Genomic DNA, 16704 nt, shown 5'->3' with positions numbered 1-16704 from the left:
CCCCCCTTCCATCCCCATATCCCTGTCCCCCCTCACATATCCCCCCCCCCCCCCATGCATACACCATGTCCGGCATATTCGCACAGCCGTACGCAGACAGCGACCACCTCCAGTTCTACGCCGGCCAGCCGTACGACGCACGCCACGCCGCTCCCTACGCCGGCGCCGGCAACATGGGCAGCATGAACATGGCGTCCGGCAGCATGCTCTCTGGCCCCGGCATGCTCTCGGCCGGACGCTGGTGGGAGGCATTCGGCACAGGCGGCTTTGACGGCGAGCCGAGTCTGATGGAGGGTGCGTCTGACTGATTCTCTTGCTCAATAACTCTGACTGTACACCCCAGAACTCGGCATCAACCCGTCCCATATCCTCCAGAAATCCCTCGCTGTCCTCAACCCTGCCTCCAGAGTCGACTCGCATATCATGGACGACGCAGACCTCGCCGGCCCGTTTGTATTCTGCTTTGCATTCGCATTCTTCCTTTTGCTCGTGAGTACCACGCGCGTCAACGACGGCCTAACCCGTGCAGTCCGGGAAACCCCAGTTCTCGTACATCTACGGCGTCGGCCTCCTCGGCACCACCGCCATCTACCTCTTGCTCAACCTCATGTCCGAGACAGGCATCGACGCCTACCGCACCGCCTCCGTCCTCGGCTACTGCCTCCTGCCCATGGTCGGCCTCGGCGGCATCGGGATGGGTGTCGGCATCGACCGTCCGCTGGGCTACCTCCTCTCCACCATCAGCATCGCCTGGTGCACCCACTCGGCCAGCGCCATCTTCGTCGCCGTGCTGCGAATGGACCGCCAGAGACTACTCGTCGCGTACCCCATCGGCTTGTTGTATGGTTGTTTCGCGCTGTTGAGTATATTTAATGTAAACAAGTAGCATATGCATAGTCTAAATGATCAACTGCCGCCTAGTCTGCCACCTAGTACAGCCCGGCAAACTCGTCCCTTTTGGGACGGGCAAGGTGGCCTTCAGACGACTCGAGTTCGGCCCTGGACGGAATCGTGACTTCTGGTTGCGGCGATGGGAGCAACGCCCCATACGGCGCGAGAATGGAGTCAAACTCAAAGTCGGACGACCGCGGGAGCGGCGTGGTTTCTACAACATGGTTAGGGTGCACTAAAAGTCTAGCCGATTTGACGAACCGTGGTGGATGATTGCGTGCGCAGGCTGGGTCGCCTTGGCCATCCCGCTGACGACCAGCCTCCTCAACGCAGGTCCATCCAAAACCTCTTCCTTCTTCACCTCTCTCGCCACGCCCTCTCTCTCGCTCAACCGCTTCCCACTGGGACCCATCACGTCCACATTAAACTTTTCAGCCGAACCATACCGGTTCTTCACTTTTCCAAGTGCAAGCAGGACATCACCCTTTGTAAGCATGCCGTGTCGGCCCGTACCCTTCAGCTTGGAGATTTCGTCCGTCGACAGCGATGATTCTTGCAATCTAACAACATGGCTTAGCGCTATACAAAAGCAAGTAAAACACGCACAATCTGGATACACTCGGGAACAGTGGCTTGGAGTGCTTGATCTCCTTGTGTTCATGGTGCTTTCTCTCGTCCCTCGGCTGTTCCCTCGCTTTCTGTTCTGCCGCCTTTTGCTCCTTGACCTCTTTCGCCTGTTCAGGCTGCTGTGGCGGAGCGGGAGCAGCGGGCGGAGCGGGCGGAGCGGCTTCAGGGATAGTGATGGAAGAGAGATCGTCCCCTTCTTCAGCGAGCACTGCGATGACCTGACCAACTGGGATCTTTTGCGCCCCAGCTTGCACCTTTTGACGTCTCTGCAATCAGCCCATTGTCTCGCCCTCTGAATTTCGGGGCAATCTCCACGTACGATGATCTTGCCCATCACACCATCTTCCTGCGCTTCCACATCGATCGTCGCCTTGTCCGTCTCCTACAGCTCTCTGAGTTAGCCCCGCGCTACGAAAAGCACAACGAAAAAACTTGCAACTTCCAAAAGGACATCGCCAGCAGCAAAACTCTCTCCTTCATTCTTCTTCCATGACGCGATCCCACCTTCCGTCATGGTAGGTGACATGGCGGGCATGGCCATGTTGGTCGTAGCGTACCGAACGTGTGGAACGGCTGCATCGGTTGGTATAGGCGAGTCAGCGCGCGCCGCTTATGCAAAACACGAGAGGACGACGCAAAACCGACCTGCTCGAGGGGGAACCACCCTCGCGTTCCTCAACACACTGACAATCTGCCTTGTCGTCCTCATCTGTCAACTCTTCTTGTTCCTGTTTTGTCGTCAGTGGGGAGAGTGGGGGGGGGTATGGAGAGGCGGCGGGGCGGGAGGCGAGCAAATGCGTACAGCTGGGGAGAGACGTACAGGGAGATACGTACAGGAGATACGGATGGGGCGAATGGGGCTAGAGGCGGAGGGGAGCGCGGCAAAGACGGAAACGGCGCGGCGCGGTTGTATTTTGATCCCGCGTGCCGTTGGCGACGGGGAGAAGAGCAGATACGTTGCGATACGTTGCAGACACGATTGACATATCAAAACACACACAATACATCCAAACAACCATCGAAACATAGTGTAAGCCCTAAGCGAAACCCCCCCCGCACATCGATGCCGCACACGTCCCCTGTAAACAGGAAAACACGGGCAACACGTAAAAACAAGGGACGCATTTTAAACAGGCTCCTTGTAAAACAGTCCATCTTCTCCGGCGCCATTAAACTAGCCCTTCTATGGCATTTTTTGTGAGAGAAGGTGTTATGGTATAAGCCAGAGTTGATTGTGTATGGAGAAAAAAGAGAGAGGAAGGAAGAGAGAATGGAAAATGCCGTGCGCCGGGGTGCTGGGGCGGGTGGAGGCAAGTGCCACATCGCGCGAGACGAAATTGCCCTCCTCGGCGTTTTGCGGAGAGATGGGACCGGGGGCAGCTTCCGCGCTGGGAGAGCTTTGCGCAACGCCTCGCACACTCACTCGCCTCGGTCCAAACGCAAATCAAAATCTGTTCAGCCAAACCTCTCTTCTCCTTCTCTTCGTTCCTCAAGTAAATCAACCAGGTGAGTTGTTCTTTTCCTACGTCTACGGAGGACATGCCTGACTGTGTGAATCGCTCTCTGTTCATCCGGCTCGTCATATGTGCTTCACTTGATACCCGGAAACGCCTTGCCTCGTATCGAAAACTTTCTCTCACCGCTCCTCACCCACCTCGACTCTTTCCCTCACCCACCTCGACTCTTTCTCATCGGATCTACTACCTCCTCGCACTTGACTGTGAATCCAATAGGTGGGAAAAAAATTCGTCAACAATGGCCGACGTCGACATGTCCTCTGCTCCCGCTCAGCGATCTAGTAAGTTTTTTTCTTCTTGTACACTAAACGGATGTCGGAGAATGGGCAAAAGGGGGAAATGATCAGAGGAAGACAAGGGACCAAAGGACTGATGAAAACCGTGCTAGACCTCCGATACGGTATGAACAAGGGCCGACCCACCACCGTCATCCCCAAGACTGCCAGGCCTTCCAACAAGAAGGGTCTCAAGACGTATGTCCATTCCGACTATTTACCAAGTTTTTGGAGCTAACTTTTTTTTAAAAGCGAGAAGAAGACCTTTGTCAGGTCTGTCATCCGAGAGGTTGCCGGATTCTCTCCTTACGAGAAGCGAGTCATGGAGTTGTTGAGGAACTCCAAGGACAAGAAGGCCAAGAAGCTCACCAAGAAGAGGGTGTGTCGATTTTCTTTCATAGACGGGATGTTGGTGACTGATGACCGTTTAGCTCGGTACTCTCCTCCGATCCAAGAGGAAGATTGAAGAGCTCTCTGCCGTCATTGTCGAGCAGCGTCGTGCCGGCCACTAGGCGTCTTGGTCCCCAAAAACGAGATTTTGCTTGGTGTAAGCCGGGGGGAGGGGAGCGTTGCATTTCGTTCTGGGAGTTTGTACCACTCGACTGGATGGATGCAGCCGTTGATCATTCATGCGATTCCCGGGATTTTTTCGATTGACTAATCGCTACATCTTGGGGGGATATACAAAAACCTAGACTCTCATCCAGACATCTCGTCTTGTAGCCCTATTCTCCGCTTCGAGCTCTTCTTCTTCCGCCGAGGTTGCGTCGAGTTCTTCGTCTTCTGCTCCGTCCTTACCCTGCTGCGCCCGTGTCTTCATGCCTTGCCATCCTTCCCATATCCCTCCCCTTAAATGATTTCCGCGATGACGCCAGCCAAACTGTTGCATCTCTATCAGCTTATTATAGATGGATGAAACGTACCCTGAGTACCGCAGCGATCACCCCAATGCCCATACCCACACCTATACTAGGCGCCGCAAAGAAAGCCAAACCACTCCCTATCGTGCCCAACACCCCGCCACCGACCGCGGCCAAACAGCCGCCTATCAGGGCATACTTGGTATACCGCAGTAACCTCCTCACCACATAGCGCAGGACGTAGCGAGTGGTCGTTAATGCGGAGCGCGTGGTAAGCGAAGCCGGGGCGACGGCGGCTTTGGAGCCGTATAAGAGGTAGGCGGCGTTGACTTTTGCGCGGTGGAGAGTGGATGGCGGTTGTCCCCGGTTGTCTATAGGCGGTTCTTGGGCAGTGGACATTTGGGGTGTTTGGGTGTTTGTGCGTGTGTAGCAGTAGAAAAATGATTAGGGTGCGTGACTTTATGTTGCCGGGACGATGACGATTGAGAAGACTTTGCCGGGTGACAAACCCAAAATGAAAGATTAACGCGGCCCGACCAGAATTGGGATCTGGGCAGGGGTGTCACTTGTGTATAAGGGGAGAATGAGCAAAATTTTCTTACGCGCTGCCCAGAATAAAAATGGGCCGGGAATTCGGTTAAAAGTGTGTGTGTGACGATTAATATTTACCTCTCCTCTTTCCCTCTCCTCGCCTCCTCTTTCCGCCCAGACTCAACCCCCCAGGATGTCCTCAAAGCTCCCCGCGGCGGGCAAAGCCACAAGACAATTCCGTATCCTCGCGCTCCCCCTCGCACGTCTCCCCCGCCCACCACCACCCTCCAGGACGCTCCCGACCACCCCTCCCCCCTCCCTCGAATCCGCCTCCTCCTCCCACACCACCCCTCCAACCCCGCTCATCCTCTTCCACGCCCTCCAGCCTGAACCATCCGCCGACTCGCCCCCGTCACTTATCACAAAAGCGCTCGACAAGAGCTCCGAGACGTGGTTGAAGCTTGGCGAGAAGCCAAAGGGCAGCTGGATGTATTGGTTCTATGAAAAGGGCGAAAAGTTGATGGATAGGATAGAGTATGAGGAATGGGCACTCAAGGCGGTTAGAGAAGGCGAGGGCGTAAAGGTGGCCAAGGACGGGCAAGTGCTCGAGCGTATCGAGGTGAGCCGCTGTTGTCATTTTTCAGTGAACGCATTATGTGGTCTGCTAAGTTGCATTTTGTGCTAGATACCGTTGGTGCTGCCTAGACTTCCCAACCAAGAGATGCCGAGCCTGCTTCCCAAACTGCACCGTTTCCTCCTCAAGCGGATACCGCACCATAGAAAGATGATGTACCGCTCCATCCTCTTGTACGTTCTCTCCTCTCATTCAAATACACATGTATAACTGACCGACCACCAAAAAAAACCCCCCACCCCACAGCTCGCCCGTCACATGGCCCTTTGCAATCATCCCCATCATCCCCAACTTCCCCTTATTCTACGTCCTCTGGCGCGCGTGGTCACACTACAAGGCGTGGAGGGGTGCTACCTATCTTGAACAACTTATCAAGGCCGGTCTGGTGGTAGAGAAGGAATGTCCCGAGTTGACCGAGATTTACGCTGGGAAAGGCCGTGAACCTTTGGCCGCTACCGCCGCCTTGACCGATCCGTCAGGCAAGGTCAAGGCAGGTACAACGGCCCAACCTTTTCCGCCTCCCGCACCGGGACCTATCACCTCACAGGCTCAACACCCATCGCTCCTCCTCTCGCCTAGCCAGATCCCATTGCTGGCAAAGACTTTTGCGCTGAAAGCGAATGAAGTGGTGGATGTGACCAGGGCGGTGGAGCAGGCTGATTTCAGGGCGAGAAAGACTGATCAAGTGGAAGCCAAGGAAGCGCAGGAGAAGGAAAAGGCCAGGGAAGAAAAGGAAAAGGAAAAAGAAGAAGAAAAGGTGTAGTGTTCTGTATAGCATAGATTCCGAGAATATATATAAACCCCATGCATTCGAAAACCATCATTCATAATTATCAAAAGGTATAGCAAACGGGGCCACATTCTTAGTATGGTTTGTATCGGCGGGATTTCTTGAGTTCTTCCACCCGGGCTTTGTCATGTTCAAACTTTTGACGAAGCTCGGCAAGGTCTACCCATCCGTATCAGCTCATTATCTTTTTGTGGCCCAAAAAAAAAAAAAACATACCCTGCCTCTTCCTATCCAAAGCTTGGAATTTATAAAAGTCTGGCAAGGCCTGCGAGCCCTTCCCACCTATACCCTTCTTCTTCTCAAACCCTCTCGAGGCAACACCCACACCACCTTTCCCAAACCCATCACCTCTTGCACCAGCCCGTCCATACTTGCCAGAACGCACTACCACAGTAAACCCATCTTCATCCACCAACGCGCCCGCGCCCTGCTCTTTAGCACGCGAAGAGAGGAGGAGGGAATGGAGATGGTCGAATCGTGCCATGGAGGTGTCGGTGAATGACTTGATAGCCGACAAGGGAGGACGAAGGGATTTGTACAGAGCGGTGTAGTACGCCAACCCTGTAGGTTCGCCTTTACCGTATTTAGGCAAAGATACGGGTTCGGGAGCGGATGAGAAGAGACGGGACACGGAGATGGGGTCAAGGAAGATGATGTGGGCAGAGGAAAGACCGGATCGCAAGTATGGCGTCGAGCGGGGACAGAGCGCGGGTAGAGAGTCGATCTCGGGGATGGAAGTGGGGAGGTTGCGCCGACGAAGAGCGCGTCGTTGCTTTTTGGTCAAGAGATCGCCTTTGAATGTAGCTTCAGGTCGGTCGTCACCATCACCTTTATCCCCAATCTCTACATCCTCATCCTCCTCTTCATCCTCATCCTCATCGTCTTCAGATTCCTCATCAGACTGATCAACCTCCATTCCTCTGACTACACCTTCCAAAACATCCCCAGTCTCCCGCTTACCAATCCTAACATCCTCCACCACTCCGTATTTCCCAAACACTGTCCTCAGCTCTCGGTCCGTCACGTCCACCGGAAGGTTCACCACAAACACCGTCCGTCCTTCCGGTAATTCTTCTTCCGTCTCTTTTGCCTTTGAAGCGCTAGCACCTGCACCTGCACTAGCTTTTGGTTTGTGTGCACGGCAGTAGAGGTAATGTTTGGTCTCGCTGATAGGTTTCGAAGAAGAGGACGAAGGGATGGGGATAGGGGCGGGGATGAGGATAGGGAGCGGGAGAAAATTGCTGTACAGTTTTGGAACGCCCTTTTGGGAGAGCTTGGATTTTGATTTCTTTGTAGACGGACCTGCTGCTGTCTTGGGCATCTTGCGAGTGAAGATGGTATATATATAGACGCAGGAAAAGATGTATAGTTATTTTTTCGGGAAAGACATATATATGTATTGATACAACTTTTGTAGTCACGTGACTTCTTCCCCGCTAAACAACATACCGAGCAATTCGATATCCTCTTTCCATTTACACATCCACACCCCGAGTCTCCGGTATATATATAAAAGGCCCTCACCATGTCCGCTGCAGCAGCCGCTCCCGAATCCGTCTTGCCTTACCCTCCTATCAAGAAGGATGCCAAGTTTGTCGTCCTTTCCGACTGGGTATGTCTGCTTTTCTTCCCCACGTTTCTTGTTCAAAAGGTAAAAATGTGGAACTGATAACTGACATTTGGATTCGCAAAGGATGGAACTATCACCGACAAGGATAGTAATGATTTTCTGACTGACAAACTCGGTTTCGGGTTCGAGAAGCGGTCAGTCTTTTCTTTTCTTTTCCTTTCTTTTCTTTCACGTTTTGGGAGGTCCGCGGGGGATGCTGATTATGGACAACACTGGAAAACAGACGAGCACTCAACCTTGAAGTCCTCGATGGCCGGATTTCTTTCCGAGACTCTTTCAGGCAGATGCTCGAGTCTATCAAGGTGCCTTTCGAGGAGTGCAAGGAGGAGCTTATGAAGAGTACGTTTATTTGCTTCTTTTTTTTGGGGGGGGGGGCGGGGGGAGGGGGGTTTGTTTATTTTGTAAAAGGTTAATGGACTGATGGAAATGTTAGACATTAAGCTTGATCCTGGATTCGAAAAGTTCTATACATGGTGCAAGCAAAATGGTGTTCCCGTCGTTATTGTCTCTAGGTAAGCGCTAAACCCCAACTCCTGTATTTACACACAAATTAACCTGGCAAAAAAACTAGCGGTATGACTCCCAACATCCGAGGCGTCCTCTCTACCCTCCTTCCCGGCCCTGACGCCGAAGAGATCGACATCATCGCCAACGACGTCAAGTTCACCGACCCCGAAGGCAAGGGCAACACCTGGGAAATCGTCTTCAGGCACCCTACCAGTGGCTTCGGCCACGACAAATCCCAGGCCATCTTGCCTTACAGGGACTTGCCCCACAAGCCCACACTGTTCTTTTGCGGTGACGGTGTCTCCGACTTGTCTGCAGCCAAGCACGCCGACTTGTTATTTGCCAAGACTATGGAGAACGGTCACTCTGATTTGCAGACCTACTGCGAGACGCAAGGTATCCGACATGTGCCTTTCGTCGATTTGTACGTGCATCCTTTCTCTTTAAATGGTAAAGCCGTTTCTGACACTTTCTAATCGCAGCACCAAGGTCCTTGAAAAGGTTCAGGAAGTCGTTGGCGGCAAGTCTGTGGACGAGGTTCTCAAGGAGGAGGGCAAATAGAGTGTTATGCGTAAACAAGCGGTCGTGTAATTTCAAGCCAAAAATCAACCTGCTTATGGGAAAAAAATTGTCAAGGGGGAAAGAAGGATACCATATTTGATACTGTATCTGCATACGCGGTTAGATTGGATAGACTGTAGCATGCATGGATTATGGGTTTATTTGTGGAGTTTTGATTATTATTAAGGCTGGATGATGTCCTGCGCGTCATCGGCTGTGCTTGCTCAGTCACCACAGATTTCTCGCTGCTCAATTGTAACGAAACCAATCTTCAGCTTTTACATCTTGCATACTGCACTGTCATGGCCTGTTTTCTCCCCTCCAGCAGGGCCCCCGGTCCTATCCGCCTTGAAGACTCTTTGTCTGATATTATCCTCGAGAAATCGACCAATCTTGAGCTCCCGACCTATGACACTCTCGATGGTAGCGAAGAGCTCGAACAGCGCCTGAAAGCACTCAAAGACGAAATTCAGGATGCAAAGGTCGATTGGTAGTATGTATAAGCCTTCTTGTGCAATATGGAACGATATCTAAAAGGGGGATGCTAATGGCTTTCCTACACAACAGCATAGTACCGAGTGAAGATGAACACCAAGTCAGTCATCTCCCTTCATCTGTACATTGGCCGATATTAACGACTTGACCACCTAGTCTGAAGAAGTAGGAGATTCGGAGAAGCGCCGTCAGTACATATCAGGCTTCACAGGTTCAGCCGGTACCGCTCTCATCCCCTCCTCGACATCTCAATCAGCGCTCTTGTTCGTCGACTCGCGATACTGGATACAAGCAGAACAACAAGTACCCAAAGGGTGGAAAGTGGTCAGAGTCGGGTCAAGTAGCGGGGGAGGAAGTGGGAGAGCGGATGCACAGAGTGGCTGGATGGACTGGGTCGTGAACAAGCTGGAAGACGGGTCAAGAGTTGGGATCGATCCGAAACTCATATCTCTGGGTACTGTTTTTCTTTCCTCGATGAATTTTGATCAGTGCTTACTTCCTTGCAACGTAGACCTTGTTCACTTGATCCAATCGCGCCTGTCATCAATAGACTCTTCCATCACCCTCGTTCCACTGTCGACCAACCTCATCGACAAAATTCGCAATGTCCCTGCCCGTTCCCTTGGCCCTATCAGCCCCTACCCTCTCGCTTTGTCAGGGGAAGATACGCCTTCCAAACTCTCTCGTGTTCGAAAGGCCATTTCGCAGGCTGTGGGAGGGAATAGGAAGAGCAAAGTAAAGGAATGGGTGTATATTCTACCTACATTACCTGCTATCGCCTGGCTGCTCAACTATCGTTGTCCTTCGGATATACCCTTCTGTCCGGTAGCTTATGCCTATCTCGTCCTCACACCGTCCCAGTGTGCTGTATTTGTGGATAAGCGTAAAGTTGAGAATGAGCTAGATGAGAGATGGAAAGGGGAAGATGTTGAAGTGAGAGACTATGGAGTTGAAGAGGTAGGGAAATTTGTGAAGGCATTCGTAAATGAGAATTCAGAGGAGAGAAACGTAAGGGTATTTAGCCCTGCAGAGTGCAGCTGGGCTCTAGCCGAGGCATGTTCACCTGTAAGCTGCTAGAACCTTCTCTTCAACACCAGACCGAAGCTAATCGCCATTCTCTCTTTATCAAGTCCAAAATAGCCACCATCACTTGTCCCGTAGACGTCCTTAAAGCAGTGAAAAACCCTGTCGAACAGCAAAACTTTCGTAATGCATACCTCAGGGACGGACGGGCCATGGTCAGATGGTTGGCATGGCTGGAGAAGATGTTGCTCAAGAACGGGAAAAAGGTTGGAGAATGGGCTGCTGCCCAAGGCTTGACAAGAGAAAGGAGAAAGGAAGACTACTTTGCGTGAGTTTTGATAACAAATAAACAGGGTTGACGAATTTGGGCTGATTGAGATATTAAGCGGCCTTGCGTATGAGGACATCTCTGCTTCTGGTCCTAACTCTGGTAAACTTTCATTTTGCATAAGTGGACTTTACTGACTCTTGATGACTAGCTTTGCCACATTATGCTCCTCAGCGAGGAAAGGACAGGTTGATTGACCCGGATACCACTTATCTGATGTGAGTCGATTTATCTAACCCCTGGGGCCAGATGCTCATTCATTGGCTGGATCCAATCAACAGCGACTCTGGAGCACAATATCAGGGTCAGTCCGCTCCTACATCCATCATATATCCAGCACCGTAATTAGACCTTGATCTAACTCATCCCGTACAGACGCGACCATTGATACCACTCGCACTTTTTACTTTGGCTCTACCCCTTCCCCCGAGCTCAAACGCGCATATACCCGGGTGCTTCAAGGACATATCGCAGTCAGTATGGCCAAGTTCCCTAGAGGCATGCCGGGGGATAGGTTGGGCATGCTTGCGAGGAAAGCGCTTTATGAGTGAGTCTGGGGTTTGGAATGCTATCGTGAAGGAAACGCTGAAGTGCTCATTCTGATCAGCGATGGATTAGATTTTGGGCAGTAAGTATCGGAAATATGGATCCTCCTTTTTATCACCTTGTGAACTTGCTAAGAAATAATCATAGTGGAGTAGGTCATGGGATAGGTTCGTATCTCGGCGTACATGAAAGTGAGTGCCTCTTCCTTCACTCTTAAACGTCAGACAGTTTGGTTTGGAGCTGATAATCTAACTCCAGACCCGATGTACTCGCACGATATCGCCTTTAAACCGGGTCATATTACCACTGTCGAGCCTGGATATTACAAAGAGGGAAAGTGGGGTATCCGAATTGAATCGGTCTTGTTATGTAAACAAGTCGAGGTAAAGTCATCAATTCTTGTGTCACAAATGTAAATGGCTTATCAGGTGGTATAGACTCCAGAGGACGGGGAAGCATCTCAGTTCCTTGAATGGGAACGAATCACTCAGGTGCCAATCCAAACTTCGCTCGTTGATTGGTCGCTTATGGCAAAGTACGAGATGCGCTGGCTGAATGAACACAATAAAACAGTTCAAGAAGCTTTGGAGCCGCTTTTGCAGGGTGATGAGGATGCAGAAGCTAGGGAATGGTTGAAAAAGGCTTGCAAACCCCACAAGGTTTGGCCTTGGGATGGAGTGTAGGTTATTATGGATACAATTGAGACTTTTGTGTACGAAAGAAACCTTTTTTGGGGGGGGATCATGACTAAAATGTGTCCTATGCATACTGAATCAAATTTCCACTTGATCGCGATCATGAAACTACTAGATATTACTATGAGAAAAAGCGTAATAACAAGAGTGTATGTAATCATCAAATATGGGATAAAATTTGATATTGAACTGATCCGTCTCGTAGCGCGTTTACTCATCGTCACTTCTGCTCCTGGGTCTCTTGGACAGATGCTCATCTCCAGAATCCTCTCTGTCTCTCTTCTTTTTCCCAGAAGTCCCACTGCGGGCAACTCCGGACAACAAGACATCTGCGTCGTCGCTGGTAAAGTTGACGAAAGTCATTCCGCCAAAAGACGACACTCTCTGAGGAGAGGAAGGAGTTTTGAGCTTACTTGAGGGCGATCTCGCGCCCTTGGCAAGTGGTGTAGCTTTGGGAGTAACAGGTAATGTAGAAAAAACATTTCGCTTGGAAGGTGAGGGAAAACGAGCGATAGGTCGTGAATCTGTACCGGGATGAGGAGGAGGGTGTACACGGTGAGGTGTAGAGGGCATACCGTTGGAGACAGGGTAGTGCATGGGAGGAGGATGGATGGTAACAGATGAAGTTGTAGGGATGAGGGGACCGGAAACCGCTGTGACTGGGGCAACACCGGGGATTAATTGGGGGAGGGAAGAGAAGAGTGGTGGGTCGTTCACCTTGGGGATCTTGGTTTGATGTTCTTGGAAATCGTCCGCTTCGGTGATGCTCAATCGCCTAACACGCTTGCGTGACTTCGTTGCCATTTCATTCTCATCTTCTTCAGCACACACAGGTAAAGTTGAAGGACGAGAAGGAAACGCCGAGTTCGTAGTCAGAGAACGCATCTTGCGAAGAGACATTGGCAACGGATTACTCCCAATTCGCAGCATAGGTGGAGCGGTCGTAGAAGAGGGAGGTGTAAAGGGGAATCCAGGAGAGTCGGGGGTAGGAGGGAAAGTTGAGGAACCCAAACCCTGTCCGCTGACTACCCGAGTCGGCGTGAACAAGGAGTTACCCGTTCGCGTTGGTTTAGGCGTAGGAGTAGCTGGCATAACACGAGGATAATTTGATGAATCAGCGTGTGTGAATAAAGGCGAGGGTTCACAGGTGTAGAGAGGTCGAAGACCGGGAGTGCCCGTCGGCAATTGCTGTGGAGCATATGAGAACAAATCCCGAAGAGGACCGTTCTTTGATGTCTTGTAGCTACCAGCAGAGAGACTTTCAGATATACATCAGCTCATGTCTTCTTAACTGCATATGATTCAGTGCGTACCTTCTGTTCATAGGTTCAGATATCGGAGGTCCCAGAGGTACCGTTGTTTCTTGGTCTCGGAATCCTGGAGCAGTCGAAGGCCTCACTAGAGACTCGCCTTCATTCGAACACATGACTGCCTTTGGATTTATGGTAAAATCACCTATGGGTCCAGCCACATGGGTGTCTGGCTGAGAAATCTCGATCGCAGGAAATAGACCGACATGATCCTGCATTGTCGAGGTCTGAGGTTGCCACGACAACATTGGCATCGAAGAGGAAGAAGAGGGAATAGATTGGATGTCCACTGTGTTAGTTGTGTATTGAGTGGACGAGTCAAGGCTTTCTGGCGATTGGAAAGTCAAGATACTGGCGGCGGTGTTGACGCCATTTTCACCAGTGTTGAAACCACCAAACACGTTGTCAAAGCCATTGACTGGCGCTCTGCTACTCACAAAACCGACATCCATCCCCTGCTGCTCATCCATAACAAAACTCTTGGAGTTGTCCCAGTCGCTCTCCGTATTCAAAGGTTCTTCCTTGAGCAAAGGCATGGAGACGACTTGCTTTACAAAGCGGGGATTACGAGGGGCGTCAAGAGTGGGATTGGATGCCACTCGCATTGCTCTAGGAGTCACAGAGGGAGTTTGGTAGGTAGCACCTGATAAGTTGGAGGAGACATCATCCCAAGGAAAGTTTGAGCGAGTAGAAGAGAGGAAGATGCTATCGGCGGGAGTGATGTAGCCATATTGGTCATAGCCGCTTACACTTGACTTTGAAGACTTGATAGGAGTGATGAAAGCATCCATTGGGCTGGATAATGTATGCTCTGGAGTGAATAAATCACACTCCTCATAGTCATTGGTACTCTTGGGTGGGGTATGGAAGATTCCAACCTGCCCGCATTTTGGCGTTGAAGGCTGAAAGTCGTCATTGAGCACATCGGAAGGTTCTGAAAGGGATGGTGAGGAGGTGCTGGACGAGCGATTGCTGTTAACCACCTTTGCGTTGAGATTATTGGAGTCGAGGGTAGGAGGACAAAGCTCAATAAGAGAGGAGAATGAGAGGAAATTGGACTCGTCGAACTGAGAGCTTGGATCGAGAAGAGAGAATTCGGTTTCAAAGAAAGACATTTTGGCAAAAGTGAGTTGGATAGACGAGTGTCTGTGGTAGTACTCTAGCGATAGTCGAACCTGCGACCAGTAGAGAGCTGCCTGAAGTCTAGCTTCAATAAAAGAAGAGAATGAGCCTGCGGGCGTGAAGTTGTGAAAAGAACGGAGTAGACAGTCGGCGAGAACAACATATGATAGAAGGGTTAAGTGAGAGAGAAAGAAAAAAGTCATCAGCATTATACCATGTCTTGGTACGGGGTACGGTTGAGGGCTCGGCATTGGTTGAGTAACTTACTCTTTAATCGTCTACCTGGACGGCGTTGTCTGTAAACTGATGGAAATCGGATCGACGCGGGTGGAAGGGAAAACTTTTTTTAATTGATGTTCTAATGGATGGTCCGCAGTTGCGATCTACGCAAAAGAAGATTCCAAGTGGCTTGTAAGTGGTAATACGGATAAGGAGGGGATTGTTTTAAGGATAATAAAGGCGGACAGAAAAGAATGTTTGGACGAGATGGCGTTTGAGGGACTGCTGAATGTTGTTCGTCACGCTGTGCCTGGAAAGTCAGCCGGGTGGGCGATTTAATCTCACACTCGTCATATCCATAAAATGGAGGCTTACGACAACTCCGTCTCTTTCAAACTTCAAAGTGGCTTCCAAAAAGCCGCCGACTAATAAAGTAATGCTCAAGAAATATATATAAAAGATCCGACGCGTAGAATGGTCGCACTCGCAGTTGAGGAGGAAAATTAACAGTGGGCGGTGGTTAGCGGCCCTCAAGAGTAGGTCTTGTCACTGAATGAGCCGCTCACTGCGCGGTGCGATTATTGGAGAAGATAGGATACAAAGATGATGGAGGAAAGGGTGTTGAATAGATACTCTCGACCTCGGTTTTTCTTATAGCTGTTGCCGTTGTCGGGAAAGAGGATGCTGTACTGTGCGGTTGAGCGAAAGGTGTGGTTTAGCTGTGGTCTTGGTTGAAAGGGCTGCGAGCTGTAATAAGCTGGTTGGATGGAAACGGAAAGTCGTGTGCATGGGAGGGCGGGTGTGGATAATTTGTTTACATGATATATATGTAGTCGTACGCACGGACGAGACGGTCGGTGTGCTTCCAAAAGCACTTCTCTGCTGTTCCTCGCCGCTCAGCATGGTCCTAGAGTGCCTCTTCATGAACTCTCGTGATCCATATTTGGATGGATCTATTCCGCTTGCTGACGGTATGCAGCAGTACGACAGCTCTCTTCCTCGTACTCGTTGCCGGCGCACATGGGTGCCTTTTTTGGCTCTGCTGATCCCGAATCTCGGCCTTTCTCCTGAAGCGCGCGTATCCTGATTTCAGGAACGCGATGTCTGCACTTCTAAAATCCAAACTTCATCCACACGCGAAGGCCGCCTTCATGGGACCCTATCAGATGCGTAGGAAGTATGAATTAACAACTAACCACCCTATTGAGGTGCAGGATCACACCTTTTGGCGCTCGCCACACGTTCATCCTTGTGCCTTTCCGACTTCTAATTTCCTCCTTATTACTCGTTGTCCTCTCTCCTCTCAACGACCCACCGCGCGCCCACGAATAGTTTAAGTTTTAACTTTTTATACTTGCATGTTCTTCTTCTTCCCCTGATTTGTTCCGAACCCCCCGGCTGAACTCTAAAAGAATCACCATCCTTCATCTTCTTCTATATCGACGGTCTGCGGCCATGCAAGCTTGTGAGTTGCAAAGTACACTCCCTGCTATATGATACATACAAGTCTACGCCAAGAGTACCAAGGACAATTGGGAGCAATTAGAGCGTCAGCTCCGTATAAACCGCCTTGCGCTCATCAACTGTCGGAAAAGACGGAGTAAATTCACTCCGTGGCAGCTCACAATTAACTCATTGACCATTAACTATAGTGCAATAACCGCCATCTTCTATTATAAATATATGCTAAAGATCAGCGATCAACTACAGCGTTTATTAGTCTCCGATGATCGCTCTTCTGATCTTGTTTGTAAAAGAGATCCCTTGAAGGATCCAGCACCGCACAGCCCTCTTGCCGGCCATTGATATGAACGTCGATTGTCAGAGCCGAGTCGGCATCATTTACCGTCAACTGAAAGCTATTATCTTCGACCGTCGTCAACCGAAAAGGTCCCATTGAGGCCCCAACTGTCGATCCTGGTGGCGCTGTGTAGCATGCTTTACATCTTATCTTGCTCTCTTTTCAGCGTTCCTTGTCTGTTCATAATTTTCATAATTTCCTTCCCGTGCCCATCATCATGTTGCTATATTATCCGAATCCAAAAGAAAAACATGATCCCATAGGGCGCTGCTGCACTGCAATAGGCTATACTGACAAGACATATTTACCTATACCTCGTCTTGCTATTCCTTGTCCTTTTAC

General features: G+C 50.6%; 9 protein-coding genes across 9 annotated transcripts; 5 read left to right on the top strand and 4 right to left on the bottom strand.

The window, feature by feature from the left end:
* The first annotated feature begins 58 nt into the window (after window positions 1-58).
* CNG00850 (vesicle-mediated transport-related protein, putative) lies at window positions 59-916 on the top strand. The gene is made up of 3 exons (XM_571819.2): window positions 59-294; window positions 344-489; window positions 530-916. Exons 1-3 carry the CDS (start codon window positions 66-68, stop codon window positions 884-886), a joined length of 732 nt encoding a protein of 243 aa, XP_571819.1. The 5' UTR covers window positions 59-65; the 3' UTR covers window positions 887-916.
* CNG00840 (pyruvate dehydrogenase protein x component, mitochondrial precursor, putative) lies at window positions 873-2296 on the bottom strand. Its single transcript, XM_571816.1, has 6 exons — window positions 2164-2295; window positions 1955-2091; window positions 1838-1900; window positions 1498-1772; window positions 1153-1451; window positions 873-1105 (listed from the first exon to the last, which is right to left on the bottom strand). The coding sequence occupies exons 1-6, from the start codon at window positions 2225-2227 to the stop codon at window positions 930-932; spliced, it is 1014 nt and encodes a 337-aa protein (XP_571816.1). The 5' UTR covers window positions 2228-2295; the 3' UTR covers window positions 873-929.
* Window positions 2297-2952: 656 nt separating this feature from the next.
* CNG00830 (structural constituent of ribosome, putative) lies at window positions 2953-3953 on the top strand. The gene is made up of 5 exons (XM_571814.2): window positions 2953-3024; window positions 3252-3316; window positions 3424-3508; window positions 3563-3689; window positions 3742-3953. The coding sequence occupies exons 2-5, from the start codon at window positions 3274-3276 to the stop codon at window positions 3820-3822; spliced, it is 336 nt and encodes a 111-aa protein (XP_571814.2). The 5' UTR covers window positions 2953-3024; window positions 3252-3273; the 3' UTR covers window positions 3823-3953.
* Window positions 3924-4641, bottom strand: CNG00820 (hypothetical protein). Its single transcript, XM_571812.2, has 2 exons — window positions 4234-4641; window positions 3924-4190 (listed from the first exon to the last, which is right to left on the bottom strand). The coding sequence occupies exons 1-2, from the start codon at window positions 4567-4569 to the stop codon at window positions 4002-4004; spliced, it is 525 nt and encodes a 174-aa protein (XP_571812.1). The 5' UTR covers window positions 4570-4641; the 3' UTR covers window positions 3924-4001.
* A 134-nt stretch (window positions 4642-4775) lies between these two features.
* CNG00810 (hypothetical protein) lies at window positions 4776-6162 on the top strand. The gene is made up of 3 exons (XM_571810.2): window positions 4776-5320; window positions 5387-5508; window positions 5582-6162. The coding sequence occupies exons 1-3, from the start codon at window positions 4895-4897 to the stop codon at window positions 6096-6098; spliced, it is 1065 nt and encodes a 354-aa protein (XP_571810.1). The 5' UTR covers window positions 4776-4894; the 3' UTR covers window positions 6099-6162.
* CNG00800 (conserved hypothetical protein) lies at window positions 6134-7466 on the bottom strand. The gene is made up of 2 exons (XM_571808.1): window positions 6342-7466; window positions 6134-6284 (listed from the first exon to the last, which is right to left on the bottom strand). Exons 1-2 carry the CDS (start codon window positions 7444-7446, stop codon window positions 6199-6201), a joined length of 1191 nt encoding a protein of 396 aa, XP_571808.1. The 5' UTR covers window positions 7447-7466; the 3' UTR covers window positions 6134-6198.
* A 149-nt stretch (window positions 7467-7615) lies between these two features.
* On the top strand, window positions 7616-8987 carry CNG00790 (conserved hypothetical protein). The gene is made up of 6 exons (XM_571805.1): window positions 7616-7737; window positions 7819-7889; window positions 7979-8094; window positions 8189-8267; window positions 8327-8686; window positions 8745-8987. Exons 1-6 carry the CDS (start codon window positions 7651-7653, stop codon window positions 8821-8823), a joined length of 792 nt encoding a protein of 263 aa, XP_571805.1. The 5' UTR covers window positions 7616-7650; the 3' UTR covers window positions 8824-8987.
* A 49-nt stretch (window positions 8988-9036) lies between these two features.
* CNG00780 (cytoplasm protein, putative) lies at window positions 9037-11990 on the top strand. The gene is made up of 13 exons (XM_024657501.1): window positions 9037-9316; window positions 9391-9418; window positions 9475-9772; window positions 9830-10383; window positions 10449-10669; window positions 10728-10771; window positions 10821-10887; window positions 10951-10973; window positions 11045-11216; window positions 11277-11297; window positions 11363-11406; window positions 11474-11598; window positions 11653-11990. The coding sequence occupies exons 1-13, from the start codon at window positions 9126-9128 to the stop codon at window positions 11896-11898; spliced, it is 2034 nt and encodes a 677-aa protein (XP_024513185.1). The 5' UTR covers window positions 9037-9125; the 3' UTR covers window positions 11899-11990.
* On the bottom strand, window positions 11963-15337 carry CNG00770 (hypothetical protein). The gene is made up of 4 exons (XM_024657500.1): window positions 14937-15337; window positions 14610-14865; window positions 13224-14451; window positions 11963-13168 (listed from the first exon to the last, which is right to left on the bottom strand). The coding sequence occupies exons 3-4, from the start codon at window positions 14333-14335 to the stop codon at window positions 12121-12123; spliced, it is 2160 nt and encodes a 719-aa protein (XP_024513280.1). The 5' UTR covers window positions 14336-14451; window positions 14610-14865; window positions 14937-15337; the 3' UTR covers window positions 11963-12120.
* Window positions 15338-16704: the final 1367 nt, after the last annotated feature.

The sequence above is a fragment of the Cryptococcus neoformans genome (genome assembly GCF_000091045.1).
Source record: "Cryptococcus neoformans var. neoformans JEC21 chromosome 7 sequence".
Taxonomy (NCBI): Eukaryota; Fungi; Basidiomycota; class Tremellomycetes; order Tremellales; family Cryptococcaceae; genus Cryptococcus; species Cryptococcus deneoformans.
This window is presented reverse-complemented; position numbering and strand designations above follow the sequence as displayed.